Source organism: Cebus imitator, unplaced genomic scaffold, assembly GCF_001604975.1.
Source record: "Cebus imitator isolate Cc_AM_T3 unplaced genomic scaffold, Cebus_imitator-1.0 Scaffold31, whole genome shotgun sequence".
In the NCBI taxonomy this organism is placed as follows: domain Eukaryota; kingdom Metazoa; phylum Chordata; class Mammalia; order Primates; family Cebidae; genus Cebus; species Cebus imitator.
In genome coordinates, this window is record NW_016107346.1 from 9,006,784 (window position 1) to 9,032,154 (window position 25,371).

The following is a 25,371-nucleotide window of genomic DNA, read 5'->3' on the forward strand; positions in this document are numbered from 1 at the left end:
ATTTTAACCTGCATTCTAAAATGCAGATATTATTCAATGGTATTTAAGATTTTACATTATAACAGTTGCCTCAAAATGTAATATTCAAGAGTACACAGGAAATATGTAACACAGTGGGTAATACAGTGTGGCCTAGGAAAGAATGGAAGGTATGAAATAGAAGGATTCCTTGGCCTCCTACGGCAACACGTGACCAGTGTGACAGCTTCACGTTTGCTTGCTGTTTTTAATAAACTGCACTGGCATCAAGGCAGCTGGGAATCTGAATCCAAACAACCCCCTTTTTAAAAATAAGGCTATGAGCAAACCATCAGATGGCAACCTTAACAACGTTTGGTGGCACTTTCTCTCAGTTGAGCTTTTACTGGTATTTATACACCATTGAGTACTACTCAACCATAAGAAAGAATGAAATTCTGTCCTTTGCAGAAGCATGGATGAGCCTACAGGACATTATGTTAAGCAAAATAAGTCAGGCACAGAAAGATAAATACCACATGTTCTCATTCATATGTGGGAGCTAAAAATATCTAACACATAGAGGTAGAGCGTAGAATTGTATTAGAGGCTGGGAAAGGCAGAGAGAGAGGATGGGGAGGTTGGTTAGTGAATACGAAAGTCTGGCTAAGTAGGAGGAACAAGCTCTGGTGTTCCGCAGCACTAGAGGATCAATATGGTCAGCTGTAATTTAGTATATATTTTTAAAAAGTGAAATGAGAGAATTGTAAATGTTCACAACATACAGAAATGATGTGTGTTTGAGGTGATGTATATGTGAGTTGCCCTGATTTGATCTTTATACATTGTATACACACATCTCATTATCACTCTGTATCACATAAATAGGTACAATCATTATGTGTCAGCTAATAACAAAAGGGAGGAAAAAAAATCAAGCAGATGTGAATTTCCAGAGCAAGGAGACCACTTGTACCATCCTGCAAATAACACCAACCTCCTTCGGATCCGGGCCAGGGCTGTGTGGATTCTCTCACTGTACCACTTGCATTTCTCTTTGGTAATGCTGACGTGCACCAAGCTCCCATCCTTCCAGGGAGCATGGACAAATCTGCTGCAATATTTTGCATGGACTGTCTTCTTGCTGGTCTCCTAAGGAGAGGACAAAGGACAGAAGCCACTCAGAAACTGTCCATGAGAAGAGTCTCCAGATGGCACCTCCAGCTCTATCATATTCAAATGGCTCTTAGCACTCACTCTACTGTCAATCATTCGTTTGTTAGTTCAACCAAATACGTTCCGCTGCCTGCTCCCTATGGAGCCCTGCACTAGGTATGATGAACATGGGCCAGAAAGACACGTGTGATCACATCTGTGCCCCAGAAAACCTAATGATTCCAGCACAAAGACACCCCCACCAACACACACATGCACACACATACAGAGAAAGAGAGAGAGAGAGAAAGAGAGAGAGGTAGCAATGCAGAGAATTAGATACTCAGTCCCTGGAACTGGGTTGACACAGGAAAGACCTGGCAAGTCCTGGTAAAGAAAAGAGAGCAGCCGATCTCACAGTAACTAGATGGTCATGGAGCATTCTGGAGGAGGTGGGACTGAAACTCACATGAATCCTATTTTCCTGCCAAGAACCCCATTGCAGCACATCTAGCACACTCAGGACAGATGGAGCGAGCCCTCCTCAGTAGGACTCCATCACTCAGCCCATGGGCACTCAACCAGTGCTCCTCCCGCTGGGAGACCTTCTAGATGCCAGGAATACAAACACACACAATGACCAAACCCCTGCCTTCATGGAGTTGACAGTGCAGGAGGGGAGCCCAGTAATAAGCAAATCATGACACACTAGGTCAGAGGATGACACGTGGAGTAAGGCAAGGAGGAAGAGCAGAGAGCAGAGGAAGAGGGGAGAGACGGGAGGAGTTAGAACCTTGCAGGGAAAGCCTCCCAGAGATGTGCACTAGGAGTGAAGGCCTGGAGGAACAGAGTGTGGCCATAGGGAGGCCGGGGGGAGGTCAGAAGACATAGCAACAGCAAAGGCCTGAGCTGGGAGTCTGCCCGGCATGCTTGTCAAATTTTAGGAAGGCCAATATTGCCAAAGGAAAGTGAGGGAGGGAAGAGAGAATGAGAGAAGCCGGGACACACAAAGAGGAGGGCCAGAAGCAGGTCCCATAAAGCCTGACAGCTGTCGGAAATGACCTGGCTTTTGCTCTGAGTAAAAAAGGACTCCTCCCAGGGCTTTCACAAGAGCAGCGACACGTCTGATTTATGGTTTCACAGCGCAACTCTGGTTACTCTGTAAAGCTGACTGGACTGCTGAGGACCAAGGGCAGAAGTGAAGAGCCAGTAGGTCACAGAGTTGCATGGCCTGGGCAACAAAGGCCATGGCAAGAAGCGGTCAGATCCTGAATGACAGGCCTGTTCTAAAGACAGAACCGACAGTGTTCACTGAGAGATCAGATGTGCATATACAAGAAAAGAGAGGAGTCAGGAACAACCCTGAGGTTTTCAGGCTGGGATCTGAAAGGGTGGAGTTGCAATCAGTTGATAGGAGGAAGGTTGTGGGAGAGCGGCTTTGAATGGGAAAGATCAAGAGTTAGCGTCTGATGTCTCAGGTTCAAGGTGCCAATTAGACATCCAAGTAGCACAGCAGTAGTTGGGAGATCAGAGAAGGTCGCAGGGCTGGAGGGGTACATTTTGAAGTCCTTGGCATGCACAGAGGATTAAAAGCCATGGGACTGGAGAAGACCATCTGGGAAATGAGGGTAGACAGAGAAGTGATCGGAGGTCCTCCAGCATTGACAGGTTGGGAACATGGGGAAGAAGTCACAAAGAAGACTGAGAAAAAATAGCTAGCAAGGTGGGAGGATAACCAGTAGTGTATATTCTGAAAGAAAAAAAAAAAAAAAAAAAAAAAAAGCTACCATTTACTTTCTTCACAGAACTGGAAAAAAACACCTTAAACTTCATGTGGAACCAAAAGAGAGCTGGCATAGCCAAGTCAATTCTAAGCAAAAAGAACAAAGCTGGAGGCATCACGCTACCTGATTTCAAACTATACTACAAGGCTGCAGTAGTCAAAACAGCATNAAAAAAAAAAAAAAAAAAAAAAAAAAAAAAAAACCAAAGCTGTAGGCATCACACTACCTGTCTTCAAACTATACTACAAGGCTACAGTAATCAAAACAGCATGGTACTGTTACCAAAACAGCGATATAGACCAAGGGAACAGAACAGAGGCCTCAGAAGTAGCGCCACACATCCACAACCATCTGATCTTTGACAAACCAGATAAAAACAAGCAACGGGGACAGGATTCCCTATTTAATAAATAGTGTTGGGAAAACTGGCTAGCAATATGCAGAAACCTGAAACTGGATCCCTTCCTTATACCTTATACAAAAATTAACTCCAGATGGATTAAAGATTTAAACATAATACCTAACACCATAAAAACCCTGGACGAAAACCTAGGCAATATCATTCAGGACATAGGCATGGGCAAGGACTTCATGACTAAAACACCAAAAGCATTAGCAACAAAAGCCAAAATAGACAAATGGGATCTAATTAAACTTAAGAGCTTTTGCACTGCAAAAGAAACTATCATTAGAGTGAACTGGCAACCAACAGAATGGGAAAAAAATTTTGTAGTCTACCCATTTGACAAAGAGCTAATATCCAGAATCTACAAAGAACTTAAACAAATTTACAACAACAACAATGAACAACCCCATCAAAAAGTGTGGGGCATCTCTTTATGTGCCAGGCACCGTGCTCAGACATGCATTTGTAAATTTGCACTTCACACTACCCGTTTCACAAATATGAAGGGTGAAGTCAAAGAAGTCACGTGATTTGTTCAACATCTCGTCATCAGTAACTAGTGGAAGCAGCATTTATAGCTAGAACTTCTCATCCATATCCAGTGCACCTTCTGCCATATAGCATGGCCTGGTACATAGTAGGGGCTCCATAAATACTTGTTTGAAAATTTGATGAAGAGATAAGAATGGGTTTTTGAACATAAGGGCTGGTTTTGTGCACAAGCAGCAAGCAACTGTGCATGCAGTGTGATTTCAGGGGTGCCCAAAATATCAAGTTCTTGGACTTGGCCTGAAATTCCCTTATTAGAAATGCATGTTTGTCTCCTCCTCCCAATTGTTCATTGTCTTTGAACTACTACAAAAGCTGGCCTTTTTAGCCATTCATTTCTCAGTGTTAATGAGTTTCCTGGGTCTATAACAATAAAACCTATAAACTAGTTTTTATTGTTAAATACTTAGGGGGTCTTGCCCAGTGGGAGTCTTGGGGAACCCTAAATAATCTACCTATTTCACAGCCTTAGTTTCTCCCTACTTTATACACATCACAATTTTAGGTGTGAATCCAGTTTCAGTATGTCATTTAAAATTGCCAAGAAAGAGTTACACGAGATGATCAATATTAGAGCTAGCTTGAACATACCACATTGTCATCAGTTTGCAGTAAGCTATGTTCAAATTGCCGGGGACTAATATTTTGAAATATCCAAGGTCTAATGTATATTCATTTTATTTTATTTTATTTTACTTTATTTTATTTTGAGATGAAGTCTTGCTCTGTTGCCCAGGCTGGAGTTCAATAGTGCTATCGCAGCTCACTGCAACCTCCACCTCCTCAGTTCTGCCTCAGCCACCCAAGTAGCTGGGATTATAGGCATATGCCACCACACCTGGCTAATTTTTTTTTTTTTTTGAGACAGAGTCTTGCTCTGTTGCCAGGCACCAGGCTGGAGTGCAGTGGCACGATCTCAGCTCACTGCAACCTCTGCCTCCCGGGTTCAAGCAATTCTTCTGCCTCAGCCTCCAAAGTAGCTGGGACTACAGGCATGCGCCACCATGCCCAGCTAATTTTTGTATTTTTAGTAGAGACAGGGTTTCACCATGTTGGCCAGGATGGTCTCCATCTCTTGACCTCGTGATCCACCCACCTCGGCCTCCCACAGTGCTGGGATTACAGGCATGAGTCATCATGCCTGGCTTTATTTTTTTAGTAGAGATGGGGTTTCACCCCGTTGACCAGACTGGTCGTGAGCTCCAGACCTCAAGTGATCCACCTGCCTCGGCCTCCCAAACTGTTGGGATTACAGGCATGAGCCACTGTGCCTGGCCTATTTTAAAAATGAAAATCTAGCTACATACGATTTCCTGAACATTACTGAATAACATCTATAAAACAAGAAAACTGTGCTGTGGGAGGAAACCCACAAATGAGATTTTCCCTGCACTGTAGCAATTACTCTGCATCCTCCAGTAAGCCAGGAAACAAGTCTTGCATCAATTCTGCGTTTTTCTAATTCAATTTTTATATTTTCCTTCTTGTAGTTTGTCATAAATGCATAGCAGCGAGGGGGCAAGAACACCATGTGGTGTGGCTCACATAGCCCCAGAGGACAGTGCCCTTCCCATGGAGGGCGTGGGGGGCTCAGTGGCTGGCCAGCCTAATAACAAGTGGCAATGGGACTGGAGTTCCACCTCTGCTGGAGCTACAACATCTCAGTAACGACCTCGCCATTGAATCGGAGCCTTCAAGAATATATGAGGTGACACTGTGTTTGAGGTGACACTGTATTCATTTGTATATGAATACACGAGGTGACACTGTATTTGAGAGGGGCCTTGATTTTCTCTCCCCGGTGTCTCTCCTGGGCTGTGGTCACCTGCCTGTCACCTGCCTGTCTGCCCGGGGCTTGCATTTTAGGTTCACTTCACTGTGCATACCTGGAACTTTGCCACCTCCTGAAAGAACTTTCGTTTGGTTTTGCAAATCTGCCATGTTCATTTTATCCTGATTTCTGGTTCATATTGGGACACTATTTAGTCTTTCCACGCTTCTAAGCCTTTGACACCTCATCTTCTGGCCCCTGTTCTACGCCTCTTTGTGTCTCAAGGTGTGGCCCCTGAACCAGCATCAGCATCATCTGGGGATTGTTATGGATGCAAATTCTTGGGCCCCACTTCGGAACTACTGACTCTTAGGCATGATGGTGGAGTTTAGGAAGCACTGCTGTCGAGCACTGTCCTTCATCGGGAGCCAGAGTAGGGCAGTAGGAGAAGCTGCATTCCTATAAAACCCACAGTGGAACTGCTGCTTTCAGAGTTTTTAGTGGCTATGTCCTTTGGAGAATCTGATTCCATATTTGCTGGGATTGCACTGTATGCTGGCTGCTAGTCACTGGAATAACGAGGGAAAGAAAATGCAAGAGGACTGCAGAAACGCCTGCAGCGTTGGATATACTAACCAGCAGTTTCTCTTTTTCACATTCGATATGGGGGAACAAAGGGCTTCTCTATTTGCATAATATTGAATAATTCTGAGACTCATAATGCCTCATTCTTCCAAGCCCAGCCCCTGGCTTATGTACAATTCACTGATGTCTAGAAATCATTCCCAGCCTTGATCTCCACTCCCACAGATGCTCTTTGGAGAAGGGGGAGGAGAGAAGCAGAGGAACTCCCTTCTTCACAGAAACCCAAGCTGGTTTCTGTCCCTGCCACCCCCCACAGTGGTTCTTCCCCTGCCTTCTGACCTGAGGGAGGCCTCACCCACCCAGGGCTTGAGGGAGGCCAACCCCCTCCCGGGAGCGCACTTCACCTACCGCACTGGTCTGCACAGACTCGTTCTCCGGCTTGGCTTTTATATCTACAACCCCATCAGCGTGGCGAAAAGAGCAGTCAGCAAGGACATCGTACAGGGACAGCTTCTGGGCCTTCAAGCCATATTTCCGCAGCCACGTCTTAGAGTCCCAGGTGTCTTCTGGATTCGATGAAATCTCAACAGAGGTTGTTTCTGACTCTGCAGAATCATAGCTCATCAGCCATTCATACTGCATGTGCCATTCATATTACAGCCCCAACTTAATATTTACCAACTTGGAATTTGTTCTTTAAGAGACCACAAAGCCCATGTTTCATTTCAGCTAACAGCTTTCCAAAGCAGGACTCGCAAAAAATTATTAGGCTTTTTAATGGCAAAAACCGCAGTTACTTTTGCACCAACCTAATAATTCACGTGACTGCAAAGCAGGGTTACTTCCTCCTCTCTCTAAGTTGACAGACTGCACACCTGGGTGAAAGGGGCCAGTAGACAAAGGCTGTGTGTCAGGAGCCATGTGTGTGTAAGGATGGAGTCAGAAGCTCTGGCTTCAGGTCCTGGCTCCATCACCTACTAGCTTAGGCAAGTTGCTCAAACTTGGGTGAGTCACTACACTTGACCTCTCTGAGCTTAGGCAGAATTCTTCACCTGCAGCTGGAAGATAGTATTTGCTTGGCCTTCCTAGGTAAACGGCAGCAATCCAGTGAGAAAAGTCATGTGAGGCCAGGTGCGGTGGTTCACACCTGTCATCCCAGCACTTCGGGAGGCCAAGGTGGGTGGATCACCTGAGGTCAGCAGTTTGAGGCCAGCCTGGCCAACCTGGCAAAACCCCATCTGTACCAAAAATACAAAAATTAGCGGGATGTGGTGGTGGGCACCTGTAATCCCAGCTACTCGGGATGCTGAGGCATGATAATTGCTTAAACCCAGGAGGCAGAGGTTGCAATGAGCCGAGATTGCACCACTGCACTCCAGCCTGGATAACAGAGCAAGACTCCAACTCAAAAAAAAAAAAAAAAAAGGAAAGAAAGAAAAGTCATGTGAAAGTGCTTTGTAATGCGGGGGAAAGAGAAGTGATGAGGTGAAGGCAATCAATCCGCAAAGGCTAGCAGGCTGCCTCCCATGAAGTCCCCTTGTTACCTTGGTGAGTATGTCCTGACTCAGAGCTTGGCTTTCCGCCCTGCGGGCTCAGAAACCTCATGTGCCGTGTATGTAGCACAATTCGCCTTAGCTTCACAGGGTAAAGTATAACCCAGAATGCCAATTGCCTAAACATCTCCAGCCTCAGGCACATTCCCATGGTATTTTCCAGAGGTTATCTACACTGTAACTGGGAAGCGGTGTTATGTTACCCGAGTGGGGAAAGCCAGAGTAACACACAAGCAGAAAAGGATTTTTCTAGATGACTCAAAACTCGGAACAGCACCTAAGGGAGAATGAGCTACTCAGGGTGGACACAGAGGAGGGGTGAGGAACTGTGAAGCTGGGAACGAGGCACTGGTGCCTGGAGATGGCTGTGCACATTTCCCAACTCCATGCTCGGTGATGGCCCCTTGGTAGGATGAGGACACTGTGGTGGGAGTATTTACAGAATCTGGAAATCAGTACATGCTACACATCAGGGCTTTTTTCATTCCCTGGAGTGGGTTGTTAAACATTTGCATACCACTGGAAGGAAGGCAGAAAGGACCCTGAGATTTTAGCCCCATTGGGACCATGGAGCCCTAGGAAGATGTGGAAGGAGTTCTGGGCGGGGAAATGGATTTTTCTAACATGGACTATCACATAGGAGGCCCGCCAGCCCTGTACTGTTTTGTTTAACTCCACCTACATTAATGGCTGTCAACCCTGCACTGCGGAATCCCCTGAGGAGCTTTAAAAAAAATACTGAGCTGAGCACGGTGGTTCACACCTATAATCCCAGCACGTTGGGAGGCTGAGGCAGGTGGATCACCTGAGGTCAGGAGTTGTAGACCAGGCTGGCCAACATAGTGAAACCCTGTCTCTACTAAAAATACAAATATTAGCCGGGCATGCAGGCTGGCTCCTGTAATCCCAGCTGAGGCTGAGGCAGCAGAATCACTTGAACCAGAGAGGCGGAGGCTGCAGTGAGCCAAGATCACTCCATTGTACTCCAGCCTGGGCGACAGAGCAAGACTCTGTCTCAAAAATAACAACAACAACAACAGAACTGATGCCTGGGTCCCATCCATTAGATTCTATTTTAACTGGTTTGGGAGTGTGGCCTGGACATTGGGATTTTACAAAGCTCCCCAGGCAATTGTATTATGCAGCGAAGCTTTGCCACTGGCTTAAGGTGGAAAGGGCTTCTCAGTTATGACTTGACAACCCCATCAGCTGATGCTCCCATCAGACACAGATGCAAATGAAGTTGTACTATTAATTAAGAAGTAGCACTCACCATTAGGGAAACAAAAATATGACCCAGACTTATCTATTACTATATTTAAGGGGATAGAAAATTAGAATAAGATTTGAAGACATAAATCATGTTAGTGCCATTTCCTTCTGTATAACATGTAAAAAATCTGCCCACTAATGCTTCATGCGACTCATGTCCTTGAATTTTAATAGAACACCATTGAAAGAATTCACTATGAAACCTACTAGAGTAGGAACTTCTCAAAGAAGCTTGTTTTGGATTTTGAACTTTAAACCAACCTGGCATCAAAAGCCCTCCAGAGCAGCATCCCCAGTGCCCCGGAGCTGGTTTCTCCATGAATCACAAAGCATCTTTTCACTTTCTCTGAGAGCTCAAGCCAGAGGCTTCTCAGAGCTTCAAGTCCCTGGGGTTCACCTGCACACTCTCCCCCATCACAGAGAGGCAGCTGAAAGAGGATGCCGCCATTTCTGTCAGTGAAATCAGCCTCCTTGGAGAAACCCTTGGGGTGACATATTCTTCAATTATTATTAATTACATTCTCAGTCAGTGTGTTTCTGCTTAGGAAGCCCTTTCCTTTTCTCCTCTCTCTTTTTTTCCTGGTCAATAAGTATAGTAGGAAATTAAGTTTTCATTCAATTATTTCCATAGCAACATACACCTTATTGCATGCTTCTGTTCTGTTTTGAGCTGCCTTCTTTTAAAAAAGATAAGAGCCTTCTATCAAGTATAAATTCAAGCTTACCCTAGAACTTCCTAAAAACACATTCAAACCAATCCTAGCAATGGTTTTGAAAGAGGCAGAGACTAACTTCTGACTCCAACTTCAACCCCAACCAGGCGGTGCAGTCCTGTGGACTGGATTCAGGCTCCCAATTACCATCTGAAAAGGGGGTTCAGACAAGCTGCCAAAGCAACCTGACCTTTCATAGAGGAAAGAAGGGGTGACCAAGCAATCAAAACCAAAAAGCCCAGGCACTCTAAAGCCAAAGAAAGGAGGAAAAAGGGGGGAAATCTTTTAACTTCCAGGGCTAATTACGCCAATTAGTGGCCGAGTCTCGTTTTCCTGGGAGGGGCAGGGAAGTGTCATCCATTCATTAGCGTCACATACTAAGGGGTCCTTCCCATTCCCCTGCAGTTATCTTAATTAAAACTGTTACATGAATTCTCACCCACAGAGCATTCATTTAGGATAGAGGTATGAGCTCACAGCTAATCCTGATTACATGGTTTTCCTATTCCACTGGACAGACTGCTAAAGATGTTCTTTCCGTTATGAGAAGGGAGCACATCTATGCCACAGAATTAACCAGCCTGGCCCTCCCCATCCTACTTGTCAATCTCAGAACATTTTTCAGTGAAAAATACCTACTGAACAATGCTTTTGAAAACCATCCCTGCTATAGCCAGGGCCACACACAAAAAGATAAATTGGGATAGTTATCAGTGCCCACTCCTCTCCCTGTCCCTCATCCTCACGCCCTCCAGGTTCAACTCCAGAAAGGCTCGCAGCCATCAGGGATTTCTCACCACCATAACCCCCTTCTCCCATCCTCCTCCACTGAATGTTATTTGCCTGGCACCTCATTCCTGCCATGCAAGGCCCATGGGCCTTTCAAGAGGGCTGTCAGGGAATGAATAAACTAGAACTCTAGATCTGGAGGCAGCCTCGGACAGCATCAAATCTGATGTTTCCAAGAGTGGGTCCCACAGAAACTGCTTCTACTGCATGTCAGTGGCTGCTACTCAGGAGGAGGGTTCCTTTGGCAAAAAGTTTGGGGAGCTTGAAAAGAAAGTTTCAAGGGGTTCTTGATCAAAGGACTTCTTTAAGACTTTATTATGGGAATGGACAGTGGGGCTTATCACAAGCAAGATTCCCAAAGCTATTTAGCCCCAGAGTCTTTCTGCACAAAAAGTTTTGGAGGGCTTGTATTTGATAGACCATAGCTTGGTACACACTGTTAAACACCCCTGTGATCACGGGTGTCACAAGACAATGAACAAACTCTTGGCCACCACATAGGGAGTGGTACAGGAAAAGAATACTGTGAACTAGCTGAAAAGGAAGGCAGAAGGAAAGAAGGAGGGAGGAAAGAAGGGAAGGAAAGAAAGAAGGGAGGGAGGGGAAGATAGAAGAAGGGAAGGGAAGGAGGGAGGGAGGAAGGAAGGAAGGAAGGAAACAAGGGTAAGATAAAAGGGAGGGAGAGAAGGGAGGACAGAAGTAGGAGGAAGGAAGGAAGGAAGGAGGGAGGGAGGGGAAAAAAAGAGGAAGGAAACCAGAATTGAGGAGAACGGTAGCAACTGTCAGGAAAAGAAATCTGGTCCTGCCTGCTGGTAAGGTGAACGAGGTTTCAGCCCTGTGGGCTGACTCAGCACAGAGTAGCTACAAGGGCTATGGGGTCTCTGAAGGTGAGATGAAGCCCAACCCAGTCTGAGATCCAGAAGCCAGGTGGCAACAGGTGGTGTGAGAGAGCAGCTTGCCTCTGAGCAGTCAAGCCCTTTGTCTGCTGTAGTTGCTAATACCTACTGTTACCTACTTGCTAAAGTACCATGCAATAAGCATATCTTCCTGGCACTGCAGGGGAGCCAAGAAATGGGGAGGAGGGGATGAAGGAGATGTAGGATGGTAACCCACCAACATTCTACCAAACTGACTCCCTGTGGAGATCAGGTAAGCATTCTTTAAAGCGCCCCAGGGGCTACACACAAGGGCTGAGACCCAAATAAAACCTCTGCTATAGAGAAGGGCTCCATGGCTTGCCCAACTTGTTTATAAGCCAGTGGAAAAATGATTCCAACCCATAGCATTCCCCATCCATGGTGTTCTCAATTCCTATAATCCTCGGGAGGCAGAGGTGGGAGAGAGAGAAAAGAAATAAAAAACAAGGAGGGAAAAAAGAAGCAGACATAAAAACAAAGAACATCAACCACCAATAGCAGAAAGAAAACTGCAGAGGAGCTAACGCCCCCTAAAGACATGGTTCAACATTTCCCTCACTTCTTTTCTGCCTTATGATTCTGGAAGAAGGCATCTTAAAAAGAATTATTTTAAACGTAAGGTGTGAATGATGCAGCTGCAGGAAGAATTTTTAAACTACAGCACCTGCAGCTGGCTATGGAGAGACAAGGAGCAGTCAATTTAGTGACAAACCTGCATGAAGACTGAAAAGAAACCACCAAAGGGAATACAGACTGCAAGAGAAGAATTATAAAAGCCACATCTTAATGTGTCTACATCTAACTAGCATTTAAAATAAATCGAAAATAGTTGAAGATCAGTGAGGTAGGCACCAAACTGTACCTTAGGCTATTACTTCTTTTAAAATAGCTGTGGCATCGCAAGATAAACACAGACTGATTGGAGATGTTTGGTACAACATAGAACAATTGAGATTAGGAAGTGAGAAAGGATTGGAGTTAGGGAAATTTAGACTGAGTGACCTGAAATTCACATGTTCAGTGGCAAGAATGAGAACGTCTGAGATAGAGTGTGAATGCTGGAATTAAACCAAGACAGAAAGCAAGGTAACTATAGTTAATGGTGATAAATTACATTCTTGAAAAAGGCAGACAGAGATATTAAGTGCTCTCACCACAAAAATGTTTACTATGTAAGGTAATCTAATTTTTAATTGGCTAGATTTAAGCATTTCACAATGTATATATACTTCAAAACATCATGTTGTACATGATAAATACATACAATGTTATCTGCCAAATTAAAAAAAAAATTAAGTAATTGGTGTTAATTCTTCTTTAAACACTTGAAAGAAGTCACCAAGGAAGGCATCTGGTCCTGGGTTCTCTTTGTGCAGACTTTTTAAAAAAAATTACTAAGTCAGTTATGACAGATCTATGCAGAATTGCCATTTCTTCTCGAGTAAGTTTTGGTAGTTTGTGTCTTTCTACAAATTTGTCCATTTCATTTAGATTATCTTATTCATTAACATACAATTGTTCATTGCAGTCTCTTATAATCACTTTTATTTCCAAAAGGCTGGTACTCATACCCCCTCTTTCATTCCTGATTTTAATAATATGGGGGTCTCTCTCTCTCTCTCTTTCTCTCTCTATCTCTCCCTCTCCCCACCCCGCTCCGCCCTTCCCTGGTTTGTCTAGCTAAGGATTTGTCAATTGTGTTAATCTTTTAAAGCACCAAACATTTGATGTTTTAATTTTACTGTTTTTCTATTTTCCATTTTATTTATATCCTCTCTAATTTTTTATTATTTCCTTCCTTCTGCTTGTTTTCACTTTAGTTGACTCTTCTAACTTCTTAAGGAAGAGGTTTAGATAATTCGTTTGAGATCTTTCTTCTTTTTTGATGTAGGTATTTTCAACTAAGCACTGCTTTAGTTCTACCCCATAGGTTTTGGAATGTCAAACTTTTTGTTTTGGTTAGCTTAAAAGTATTTTTAATTTCCTGTTTAGTATAATTCATCCACTGGTTATTTAGAAGCATGTTGTTAATGAGGGACTGTGTTAAGGAAAACCGAGTCCACAAGGGGCATGGTTTCAAAGGCAAGAGCTTCCCAGCACCATGCCTCCATCTATGTCCCCATCCGGGAATGTAAAGTTCTTTCTCTGACTTTCCCTTCAGCGGAGCAGAAATCCCAGGTGAGCCCGTTAGTTCAAAAAGCCCACGAAAAGCTGTGGGAGAAGTGCCTCTGTTGCAGACCTAGCAGCCAATCTGCTATCAGAGTCAAAGATCAATCACTCCAGAGGAAGTTTAAAAGAACGCCTCTCATTGGACAAGAATATAAATGGGGCGGGAATAACCAAGGTTAAAAACCCACTGCCCCTTACCTGGGCGGATTCCTCCCTTGGATTCCCTCCCAGGGCAGCATGGCTGCTCTCTCTCCTTCTCTCTCTTTCTCTCTCTCTGCCTAATAAGTCACTCTCTGTTAAACTCTTTGGGTCCGTGATATTTATTTGAAGGGCAAGCTCACCATGCCTCTGGGGTCCCTTCCCCCATTCCTAGGGCAAGAGAGGCCACGGATCTGGGCACAGCGGATCAGGCAAACTGAAAGCATCTTTGGGAGGACTCTGCTACCTTCCCCTCACCCCGCCACATTAGTATTTACCTTTCCCTTTTTTTTTTTTGAGGCACTGTCTCACTCTATCACCCAGGCTGGAGTTCAGTGGCACGATCTCAGCTCACTGCAACCTCCACCTCCCATGTTCAAGCAATTCTGCCTCATTTTTGTCAGTATTCAAAATGTCCTACTGTTATTGATTTTAATTTCATCCATTGTAGTCAGAAAGATACTTTGTGAGATTACAATAATTTTAAATTTACTGCAACTTGTTTTATGGCCTAACATATGGTCTATTCTAGAGAATGTACACTTAAGAATATGTATTCTATTGCTGTTTCATATAATCTTCTATACATGTCTATTAGATTTAGTTGGTTTGCAGTGTTTAGTCTTTTATTTCCTTGTCAATCTTCTGCCTAATTGTTTCATCCATATTGAAAGTGGGATAATGTTACTTTCATTGAACTACAGAAAACCTTTCAATTTTGTCAGTTTCTGCTTTGTATATTTTGGTGAACTATTGTTAGGTACATATATTTATGTATTCATAATTATTATATCTTCCTGGTAAATAATTGACCCCTTTGTCATTACCAAATGTGCTTTGTGTCTAATAAGAATTTCTGTCTTAAAGACTATTTTGTCTGAAATTAGTATGACTACTCAGCTCACTTTTTGTTACTTATTTGTATGATATATATTTTTCCATTCTTTACTTTCATCCTATTTCTTTCAACCTAAAATGTGTCTCTTACAAACAGCATATAGTTGAATCATGGGTTTTTTTGTTTTGTTTTTTGTTTTGACTTATTTGCCTATCTTTGCCATTCAATTAAAGTGTTTAATCCATTGACACTTTTCTTTTTTCTTTTTTTCTTTTTCTTTTTTTTTTTTTTTTTTTTTTTTTTTTTTTTTTTTTTTTTATAAACAGAGTCTCACTATCCTATCCAGACTGGAGTGCAGTAGCTATTTACAGGTCCAATCATAGTGCACTGCAGCCTCAAACTCCTGGCCTCAAGCAATCTTCCAACCTCAGCCTTTCAAGTACCTGGGACTACAGGTATGTGCCACTGTGCTCAACTAAGCCATTTACACTTCACATAATGAGTGATGTTGCAAAATTTATGCCTCCCATTATTTGTTTTCTACATGTCATATCTTTTTTATTCTTCTATTCCTCTAGAAGGTAGTAACCTTCTTTTGTATTAAATGGGTGTTTTCTAGTATTAAATTTTAAGTTATTTGGAATTTCTTTTACTATTTCTTAGTGGCTGCTATGGAGATTTTAATCAAAATCTCATAATTTATCACTCAGATTAATCAATTTAATTTCAATAATATATAAACATTAAATCTATGTAACTCTGCTCCCTCCCCCTCCATTGTGCTATTATTCTCACATAAAGTATACCTTTATACATGTGTGTCTATTAGAATAGATTTAAATTATTGCTTTATAAAGTTGCCTTTTGAATCAGATAGGGGAAAAATAGTTACAAAAGAATACATTTATACTATCCTTTATATTTACCCATGTAGTTATCTCTATTGGTGCTCTTTATTTCTTTGTGTGGATTCAAGTTATTCTCCAATATTCTTTCATTTTATCCTGAAGGACTTCCTTTCCTTTAGTATTTCTTGTAGGGCAGGTTTGCTAAACGTAAATTCTCTTGGTTTTTGTTTATATTAATTTTTCCTTTTTTTTTTTTTGAGATGGAGTCTCACTTTGTCACTCAGCCTGTAGTGCAGTGGCATGATTTTGGCTCACTGCAACCTCTGTCTCCTGGGTTCAAGAAATTCTCCTGCCTCAGCCTTCCAAGTAGCTGGGATTACAGGTAGGTACCACCATACCCAGCTAATTTTCATATTTTTAGTAGAGACAGGGTTTCACCATATTGGCCAGGCTGGTCTTGAACTCCTGACCTCAGGTGATCTGCCCACCTTGGCCTCCTAAAGGGATTATAGGCATGAGCTATTGTACCCAGCAGTTTCTCCTTTTTTGAAGGACAGCTTTAGAGAATAACATTCTTGGTAGACAGGTTGTTTTGTTTTGTTTTGTTTTTTGAGACAGAGTCTCACTTTGTGGCCCAGGCTGGAGTACAGTACCATGATTTTGGCTCACTGCAACCTCTGCTTCCCAGGTTCAAGCAATTCTCATGCCTTGGTCACCCAAGCAGCTGGGATTATAGGCATGTGCCACCATGCCTGGCTAGCTTTTGTATTTTTAGTGGACACAGGACTTCACCATGTTGGCCAGGCTGGTCTCGAACTCCTGACCTCAAGTGATCTGCCTGTATTGGCCTGCCAAAATGCAGATGTGAGCTACTGTGCCCAGCCAGGTTTTCCTTTCTTTTAGCACTTGGACAATTTTGTTCCACTGCTTTCTGGCCTTCTTGGTTTCTGATGCAAAATTAGTTGTTAATCTTATCGAGTATCCCATTTACATGATGAGCCATTTCTCTCCTGTTGCTTTCAATTTATTTTTTTGTTCTTGGCTCTCAACAGCTTGAATATAATGTGTCTAGGTGTGGACGTCTTTTATCCTACATGGAATCCATTTTGCTTCTTGGATGGGTAAATTAATGTTTTCATCAAATGGAGGGAGTTTCCAGCCCTTACATCTTCAAATACTCTTTCTCACTCTCCCCCATCGTTTGGGGACTCCCCTTGTTCACATGTTGTTATGTTTGCTTATGACCCCTGAATTCTGTAAAATCTGCATACTTTGTCATTTGTAGCCACTGGAGTCTCTGGTCAGTTAACTCAGTGGTCAGATAATAATTGAACAAAAATTTCCTAAAATGCTTTGGACTATCCCTTGCTGAGGAGCTGTGTGTGCATCAGGCCACAATTTCCATGCTGTAGCAGTTAACTACTCTCCCTCAGCATTTGCTTCCTGCTTGTGCAGAGCCTCAAGGTCAGCCCAAGATGAGAGCTTAGAGCCCTCCTGAATCTTTCTTTGAACATACACATACGCCAGCCATGCTCACAGCCCTGTGCATATACCTGCCTGGGCTATGCATGATAGATTCCCAGAAATACCTCAGAGCTTTGGAAAGGCCAATGGACATCCCATTCTTCAGTTTTTCATCTTAAGTGTTTTGGTTTACCTCTTGTTCATCCTGACTGTTACCTACAACCTCAGTCAGCCACAAAGTTAATCAATTACCTCTCATTGTTTTTGACAACTGTCCCCAGAGAAAAGACTTTTCCCACTGAGGAAGAACTGAGTGAAGTCAAGTAAAGAAAGCTTTGTAAGTGGGGTCTTCCAGGGAGCCAGCGGGCAGGTCAAATAATGAGAATTCTCTGGAAATGAGGCTTTGGAGGAACTCCAACCCCATCCTGTCCCCTCCAGTAGCTTTGAGCCTGTGGTTTCCACTGTGATCACAAACTGTTGGTTTTCAAGGTTAGTGAGGAGCTGGAGTGGGGGAATGTGAATAGGACTAACTAAAATGCCACGTGCTCACTGTTCTTACTGAGATTCAATTATTTTTCTTGAATAAACACTCCCTAGATTGCTGCACACCTTGGGTTAATTTCTAGAGTTATGAAAAACATTGATTCTGATAAAATCCTTATTCCTTCTAAGAAGGAGAAGTTTTGAAGGTTCTTAACTCTGTCATTTTTGCCCAGGTATTTTTGGTGTTTCCATAATTAGGGGTCCAAACAGACTAAATGTGATTACTCAATAGATTTGTTGTGCTTTTCCACAGCAACTTGTTAACAAGATGATTTTTAACACTGACATTTCACCACACCAGCATCACATTCCAGTATCTTTCCCAAGTTAAATGCTTAGCATCTACAAATTCTCAACCAATTCTCCCAAATTTGGGGAGAAAATTTTGAGTAATTAATCTTGAATCATGGGAGAATTACATGGTATTCTTCTGCAAATGTTTTGCTGTGTGTGTGTGTGTGTGTGTGTGTGTGTGTGTGTGTGTTTTGTCTGGAAAATACGAAGCTCAGTGCCCACTGGAAAATGCATATTTGAGCAAACACTGTCTTGGTCCTTTAGCATTCTCACTTGCTGCTTATTAATCAACCTTGTCAATGTTCACTTGACTATACAGAGACCTTTACAGTGATACAGGCATTCTGAAGAAAATGTGAGTTCTGGGAAGAAATATTATTTTCTGCTTCGCCTTGCCTGAAGTGTGAACACTTTGACAAGTGTGCCATTTGCTTCTGGTTGCATAAGAAACCAGCTGTGCCCTGCCCCAGATCTCTTCTGCAGCCTTCTTTGCGCAAAAGGGAGACACTTTTTTTTTTTTTTTTTTTTTTTGAGACAGAGTTTCACTCTTGTTACCCAGGCTGGAGTGCAATGGCACGATCTCGGCTCACCGCAACCTCCGCCTCCTGGGTTCAGGCAGTTCTCCTGCCTCAGCCTCCTGAGTAGCTGGGATTACAGGCACACGCCACCATGCCCAGCTGAATTTTTGTATTTTTAGTAGAGACGGGGTTTCACCATGTTGACCAGGATGGTCTCGATCTCTTGACCTCGTGATCCACCCGCCTCAGCCTCCCAAAGTGCTGGGATTACAGGCTTGAGCCACTGCGCCCGGCCTTGGAGACACTTTTGAGGAGACAAACATGTATAAGTGCTCTGTAAATTAGCTTGTTCTGCTCTCAAATTGCAAGTCACCCTATTGATAAAATAGTCTTCATCTACTTCACTTATTAAACATCTAGCATTGGTGCAGAACAGAAAACTCTGATGATATGTTCAGCTCTGTGGATATCAGAATCCAAAGAACTTGGGGTCAAAGATTCAGAAACATGGGGTTCCCGCTTGATAAGTCTATCTTTATACCAAGAATGTTCACTTCACCCCAACAGTGTATCTGAATTCTCCACCTGCATAGTCAATTCCCTCCTTTATTTCTCTACCAGCCTCTCAAGGATGCTTCAGTCTCAACAGGTTCAAACAAAATGTGTCATCCCCTACTCCCACCTGGTTTTCATCCAGCACTCTCTCAGCGTAGTAGACGACACCAACACCATATCCATCTAGAGCTTACTTTTGACACCTCCAACTCCCCCACCCCAAGTCCTATTGATATGGAAGTGCTGGGAAGGGAAGAGCTGATCTTTTTAAATTGATATGGAAGTGCTGGGAAGGGAAGTGCTGGGTAGAAGAAGGGTGTGGTCCCTGGCTAGGGATCCACCCTCATGGAACTATGTGAGGACATGCATTTCTGTTTTCCTGCCCAAATGTTGCATTTCCCAAGACTACCCTGGCCTGCCATGCCCCCATCATGTGCTTATAAAAACCCAAGACCCTAGCAAGGCAGAGACAGAAGCAGCTGAACATTGAGAGGAGCGTATCAGCGGAGGAACAGGCAGTTAGCTGGACGTCGAGAGGCATGCACCGGCATGCCAACAGGCCACTGACCAGCAGAATGACGCAGTGTTTGGCTGGGGCAGTTGGAAGAGAGCTGCGGCTGCCAACCAGCCTAACTCTGGGGAAAACCATTTCCCTTCTGGCTCCCCCATCTGCTGAGAGCTACTTCCACTCAATAAAACCTTGCACTCATTCTCCAAACCCATGTGTGATCCAATTCTTCCAGTACACCAAGGGAAGAACCTGGATACAGAAAGCCTCTGTCCTTGCGACAAGGTAGAGGGTGTAATTGAGCTGACTAACACAAGCCGCCTATAGATGGCAAACTAAGAGAGCACCCTGTGACACACACCCACCAGGGCTTCAGGAGCTGTAAACATTCAACCCTAGACACTGCCATGGGGTTGGCTCCCACAGCCTGCCCGTCTCTATGCTCCCCTGGAGGTTTGAGCAGCAGGGCACTGAAGAAGCGATCCCCCATCACATGCCCTTCAAGGGGGACAAGGAAACTTTCCCTGTTTCACCGTCAGTTCAACAACCAAACTCTCCCTCATAACTGCCCACATATCACCTTCTTCACAGGCTCTGACTCTTGTCCAAGACGCCACCATCACTGTACTAACATCTTTATTCTCTTCCCTCATGCCATGTGTCCCCCCATCTCCAACTTGTTTCCCAATTAGTAGCCAAAGTGACTTTTTTTTCTAAATGTAAATCTGATCTTAGCATTCCCCTGCTTATAATCCTCTAGTGGCTGGCCACTGGTATGAAATTGAGGGTGGACCCCTGAACCGTGTCCTCCAGAGCCAGCACAATCAGGTCCCTGCCTCCCTCTCCAGACTCATCACTGGACTCTGTGCTCCAGCCACACTTCTCTTTCCAGTTCTTCTAAAGTGCCTTTCTCCTTCCTGCCTCAGGAAGGAGATATGTATATGCTGTTCTTCTCCCTGGCATACACTCCCCATCTCTCCCATCCTTTCACATCATTAACTTACCTCTTCAGCCCTCAGATATCAGCTCCAAAGTCATTTCCTCAGGAAACCTTTCCTTGACCCTGGGGAATAGCTCAGAAGCTCTCATTTTTCCTTAATCGTAAATATCCCATTTGTGTTTATCTGATTTTCTACCTTCACTGAGCAAGAAATGGTTCATGTAGGTCCTGCTTTATGGGAGCCCATTCCATGTCTCTTATTTACTATGATGCTCATCCTTCCACAAAGCTACATACAGTAAGCACTCAATAAATGAAAGAATATCCAAGTGGGTCAACCTTAAGCCATCATTACATTCTATCTATGTGACAGCACAGTTCTAAGTGCTTTACATGTGTTTTCTCATTTAACTTTCATAACAGTCCATGGAGTAGGTATTATCATTATCATTCACATTTTGCAAGTAAAACTGAGGCACTGTATCACACAGCAGGAGTGGGGCAGAGACTCTAACTCTGAACCTGTGTACTTCACCACCACCCAGGACTATAAAGAAATCTTGCTGATTATTTAATACAATGCTAACGAAAATAAGCATCATTTCCCTCTCCATTTGTTCAAAAAAACATATGTTCAGAACTCCTATAGACCTGCTATAGGTTTCAGCCGCCTGCAGAGTCTGAATGAGACTTTAGCCATTTCTTTGTCTTTTGAAACTGAATCTGGTATTTTGAAACAAGCAAGTATTCAGAGTCAAATCTTGAGTCTCAGATGGTAATTTTTGGACTGTCTCTGTTCATGATTAAAGCATGACTACACAATGTGATTACACTAATGATCTCTACTGGGTCACAAAATGGCTGTGAAGGTTATTCCAAATGAGGAGTTCCTGAAATGGTTTGAGAGGCAGCGTCATCAAAGAAGGATCAAGCTTCCCAAACTTTGGACAAATTTTATTTATTTATTTATGTACTTATTTAGAGACAGAGTCTTGCTCTGCCACCCAGGCTGGAACACAGTGGTGCAGTCACTGCTCATTGCCACCTCGACTCCCCAGTTCTCAACCCAAGCAATTCTCCCACCTCAGCCTCAAGTAGCTGGGACTACAGGGGCACACCATCATGCCCAGTTAATTTTTTTTTGTTTGTTTTTGTTTTTTGCAGAGATGGGCTTTTGCCATGCTGCCCACGGTGGTCTCAAACTCCTGGGCTGAAGTGATCTACCCACCTCAGCCTCCTAAAGTGCTGGGATTACAGGTGTGAGCCACCATACCCAGCCTGGAAAATTCTTTAATATTCTGTGAAAAAACCATCTTTGTGTTTGAGGGTCATGCCTGGAACAGGCACACCAACACACACACACAATGCCCAGATGTGTCCTACCCACGTCCCTGAACAGCTCAGCACCACAGGAGTGACTCTCTTTCTCTTCCACTTTGTCCTCTTCTTTCACTTTACCAACAGTTGTGTTGAGCTACAATTGGCATATAATATCTCATACAGCTTTGCAGTATACATATTGGTAAGTTTTGACATATGTATGGTTAGGTTTACGTTTATCATCTTGCTATTTGTTTTCTACTGGCCCTATCTGTTCTTTGTTCTTTTTTTTTCTGACAGGTTTTGGATTGGATATTTTTAATTCTATGTTGTTTCCTTTGTCAGCTTGTTTTGTTAGTTGTTATCTTAGGTTTATAGCACACATCTTCAACTTATCATAGTCTAACTTCAAGTAATATTACATTACTTCGTGTATAATATGTGCCAATGATAAATTATTTCAGCTTTTGTATGTCTGAAAAACATCTTTATTTTGCCTTTGTTTTTGAAAGATATCTTTGCTTTATATAGAATTCTAGGATGAATGTTTAAGGCACTGAATGAAAAAATGCTCTCCCTCCGTCTTTTCATTTGAATGTGAACTCTGCTGTCATCCTTGTGGCTTTGTACAGATCTTTTTTCTTTTTCTTTTCTTTTTTTTTTTTTCCTCCTCTGGCTGCTTTTAAGATTTCTTCTTTATTATCGATTTTAAGCAAACCAACTGAGATGTCTCTGGTGTGTCGCTTTCCTCATTTTCTTGTACTGAGCATTCACTGAACTTCTTGGATCTCTAGGTTTGTATCATCAGATTTGGAAACTTGTCAACACATTTCTTTAAATATTTTTCTGTTCTCTGCCCCTCCTACTTCCTCCCCTCAGGAATCCCATCTAATGTATATTTGGCCACTTGAAATTGTCCCACAGCTCACAGATGTTCTTTTGGTTTTTTTTTTGTTTGTTTGTTTGTTTTAATTCTTTTTTTCCTATGTCTGTCTCATTTTGGATAATTTCTATTGCTGTCTTCAAGTTCACTCCTCTCTTTTCCTGCAATGTCTAATCTGCCATTGATTTCATTTAGTAAGCTTTTCATCTAAGATATTTTCTTCTCTCAAGTTTTCATATCTAAAAGTTCAGTATATATCTTTTTAAATATCTTTCTTGTCTCGACTTAGCTTTTGAACATATGGAATACAGTTATAACTCTGAGTGACATCTCTGCCAATTCCAATGTCTGTGTTAGTTCTCAGTCAGTTTTGATTGATTGATTTTTCTGCTTATCAGGGATCACATTTTTCCGCTGCTTTTCATGCCTTGTAATCTTTGATTAGATGCCAATCATTGTGAGTTTGACTTTGTTGGGTACTGAATGCTTCCGTTCTTAAAATTTCTCTTGAGCTTTGTTCAGAGATGCTGTTATGTTACCTAGAAATGGTTTGTTCTTTTCATGGCTTGCTCTAGTGATTTCTTAGGAGGGCCCAAAGCAGAACTCAGTTTAAAGCTAATTGTTCCCCATGACTGAGGCAAGACCTTTCCAAGCAGTCCACCCAAGGCCCCATGAATTCTAAAGCTTTCAGGCTGATGAGAACAGGTACTGTTCCTGGCCCTGTGTGAATTCCAAGCTCCGTTTCTTCTCTTTCCAATGGCCCTTTCCCCAGACTCAGATAATCTCTCATGCATGAGTTGATCAGTATTCAAATGAATTCTTGAGGGGGATTCCTGTGCAGATTTCTTGACTTCTCTCTCTGTGCATCTGTCTCCTCTCTGGTACTTTGTCCTGTGAATTGCCTTGGTCCCTCCAGATGCTCAGCTCTGTCTCCCAAATCCAGGATGTTTTCTGGGCTCCACTTGGGTTCCTCCTCTGTGCACCAGGGCCTGGAAACTTTCTCAGGGCAGTAAGTGAGGAAAACCTAGAGCTCACCATTGTTTTGCCCTCTATGTCAGAAATCACTGGCCTTCATTCTTAGTATTCAGTGTCCTACAAACCATTGATTCATATATTTTTGGCAGTTTTTTTTCCCAGGGAACTCTCAGGTCCTGCTCTTGGTAATTAAAAGAGGTTAAAAAAAACTATAAGTGGCCTTGCCTTCTTCTCACCTGCTTCCCATCCCAGGCACCAGGCTCATGAGACATTTCTCCCAGAAACTGCCCTCCTGGTCCTATGGACATATATATGCCTGCTGACCTTAAACCAGTGTGCCCAGCCCAGGGGACATGTGTGGGCTGCCATCACTGAGGAGATCAGCCTCTGTCTAAATCATCTGAAGGCTCCATGTGAAATAGCAACTTACTAGATCTCCTCCAATCTGCCCCTTCCCTCTGCAGCTGGCCACCTTATCTCCTGGGTCTTGCAGGCGCTGAGCAGCCAGCTTAGGGGAATGGCCACTGCCTTTCTATGAGGCCATCTAAGCCAGTCTTGCACTGGCCCAGTCTTTGCCTCAGTAACAGTGGGCTGTGGTAAGAATAAGAGCAGGTCAGACACATGGTGTAGACTCTGGGGCCAGATCAAAGTTACAAAAGCTGAGATGGCTAGCCAATGATGAAAGGTCTTTGCCAAGCTTTCTTTTTTAAATAGAGATGGTACATTCAAAAAATTTTTTGAAAATTTCTGCTTACAGTTATTTTGGGTCTTAGGGGTATGTGTGTGTTTGTGTGTGTGTGTGTGTGTGTGTGTGTGTGTGTGTGTATTAGATCAAAACAAAGGGAACTGATACATCATTGTCCAATTTCTGAGTCTTATAACTCATCCACTTCATTTAGGAATAACATCTAAGAACTTCTGTTAACTATTAACACTAGCTACACCAAACTTAAATAAGCCTTGTATTAGTCAGCTTGGGCTGCCATCACAAAATACTAGAGGCCGGGGCCTTAAACGACAGACATTTATTTTCTCACTGTTTGAAGTTGGAAGCCCAGGATGAAGGTGCCAGCAGTGCTGGTTTCTGGTCAGGCTATTCTTCCTGCCTAGGAGGTAGCCACTTCTCCCTGTGCCACACATGGCCTTTCCTCTGAGTGCTCGTGGGGAGAGGGCGTGCTGATGTCTCTCCCTCGTCTTATAAGACATCCATCCTATCAGATTAGGGCCCTCCTCTGATGACCTCATTTAGCCTTAATTACTATGTTTGTTTTTTTGCTTGTTTGTTTTGGGACAGAATCTCACTCTGTTGCTCATATTGGAGTGAAATGGGCAATCTCTGCTCACTGCAGCCTCCACCTCCTGGGTTCAAGCGATTCTTGTGCCTCAGCCTCCTGAGTGGCTGGGATTAAAGGTGTATGCCACCACAACTAACTAATTTTTGTATGTTTTGTAGAGATGGGGTTTTGCCATGTTGGCCAGCCTGGCCTTGAACTCCCAACCTCAGATGATCCACCCACCTTGGCCTCCCAAAGTGCTGGGATTATAGGTGTGAGCCACCATACCTGGCCCCTTAATTACCTTTCTAAAGGCCCTTATCTCCAAATACAGTCACATGGTGGGGGCTTCATTGTATAAATCTGGGGGGTTCATAATTCAGCCCACACACTCCCCCAAACAAATCCCTTAGCAGCAGGCTCACCGTTCTCTTTGCCCGGCAGAGCTGCTGGGTGTAGCCTGGGTCCCCTGCTTGGTGTTCATTCTGTTCATCTGCAGGATGACAGAGGATAGTCTGGGTTTTCGAGTGGGTGTCACTACACGTGAGCAGCTCCTCCTGACAAGCCTATTAGGCCCCTCTCAGGAACCCCC

The 25,371-nt window shown here is 43.4% G+C and overlaps 1 protein-coding gene across 2 annotated transcripts in view; it reads right to left on the reverse strand.

The window, feature by feature from the left end:
• VWA3B (von Willebrand factor A domain containing 3B) overlaps positions 1–25,371 on the reverse strand; it is a 232,069-nt gene that overhangs the window by 140,185 nt on the left and 66,513 nt on the right. For both annotated transcript variants that reach the window (XM_037736937.1, XM_037736936.1), the window contains exons 9-10: positions 6,617–6,813; positions 956–1,110 (exon numbers count right to left, since the gene is read on the reverse strand). In XM_037736937.1, the coding sequence (XP_037592865.1) occupies positions 956–1,110; positions 6,617–6,813 (352 nt within the window). The remainder of the gene's footprint in view (positions 1–955; positions 1,111–6,616; positions 6,814–25,371) is intronic.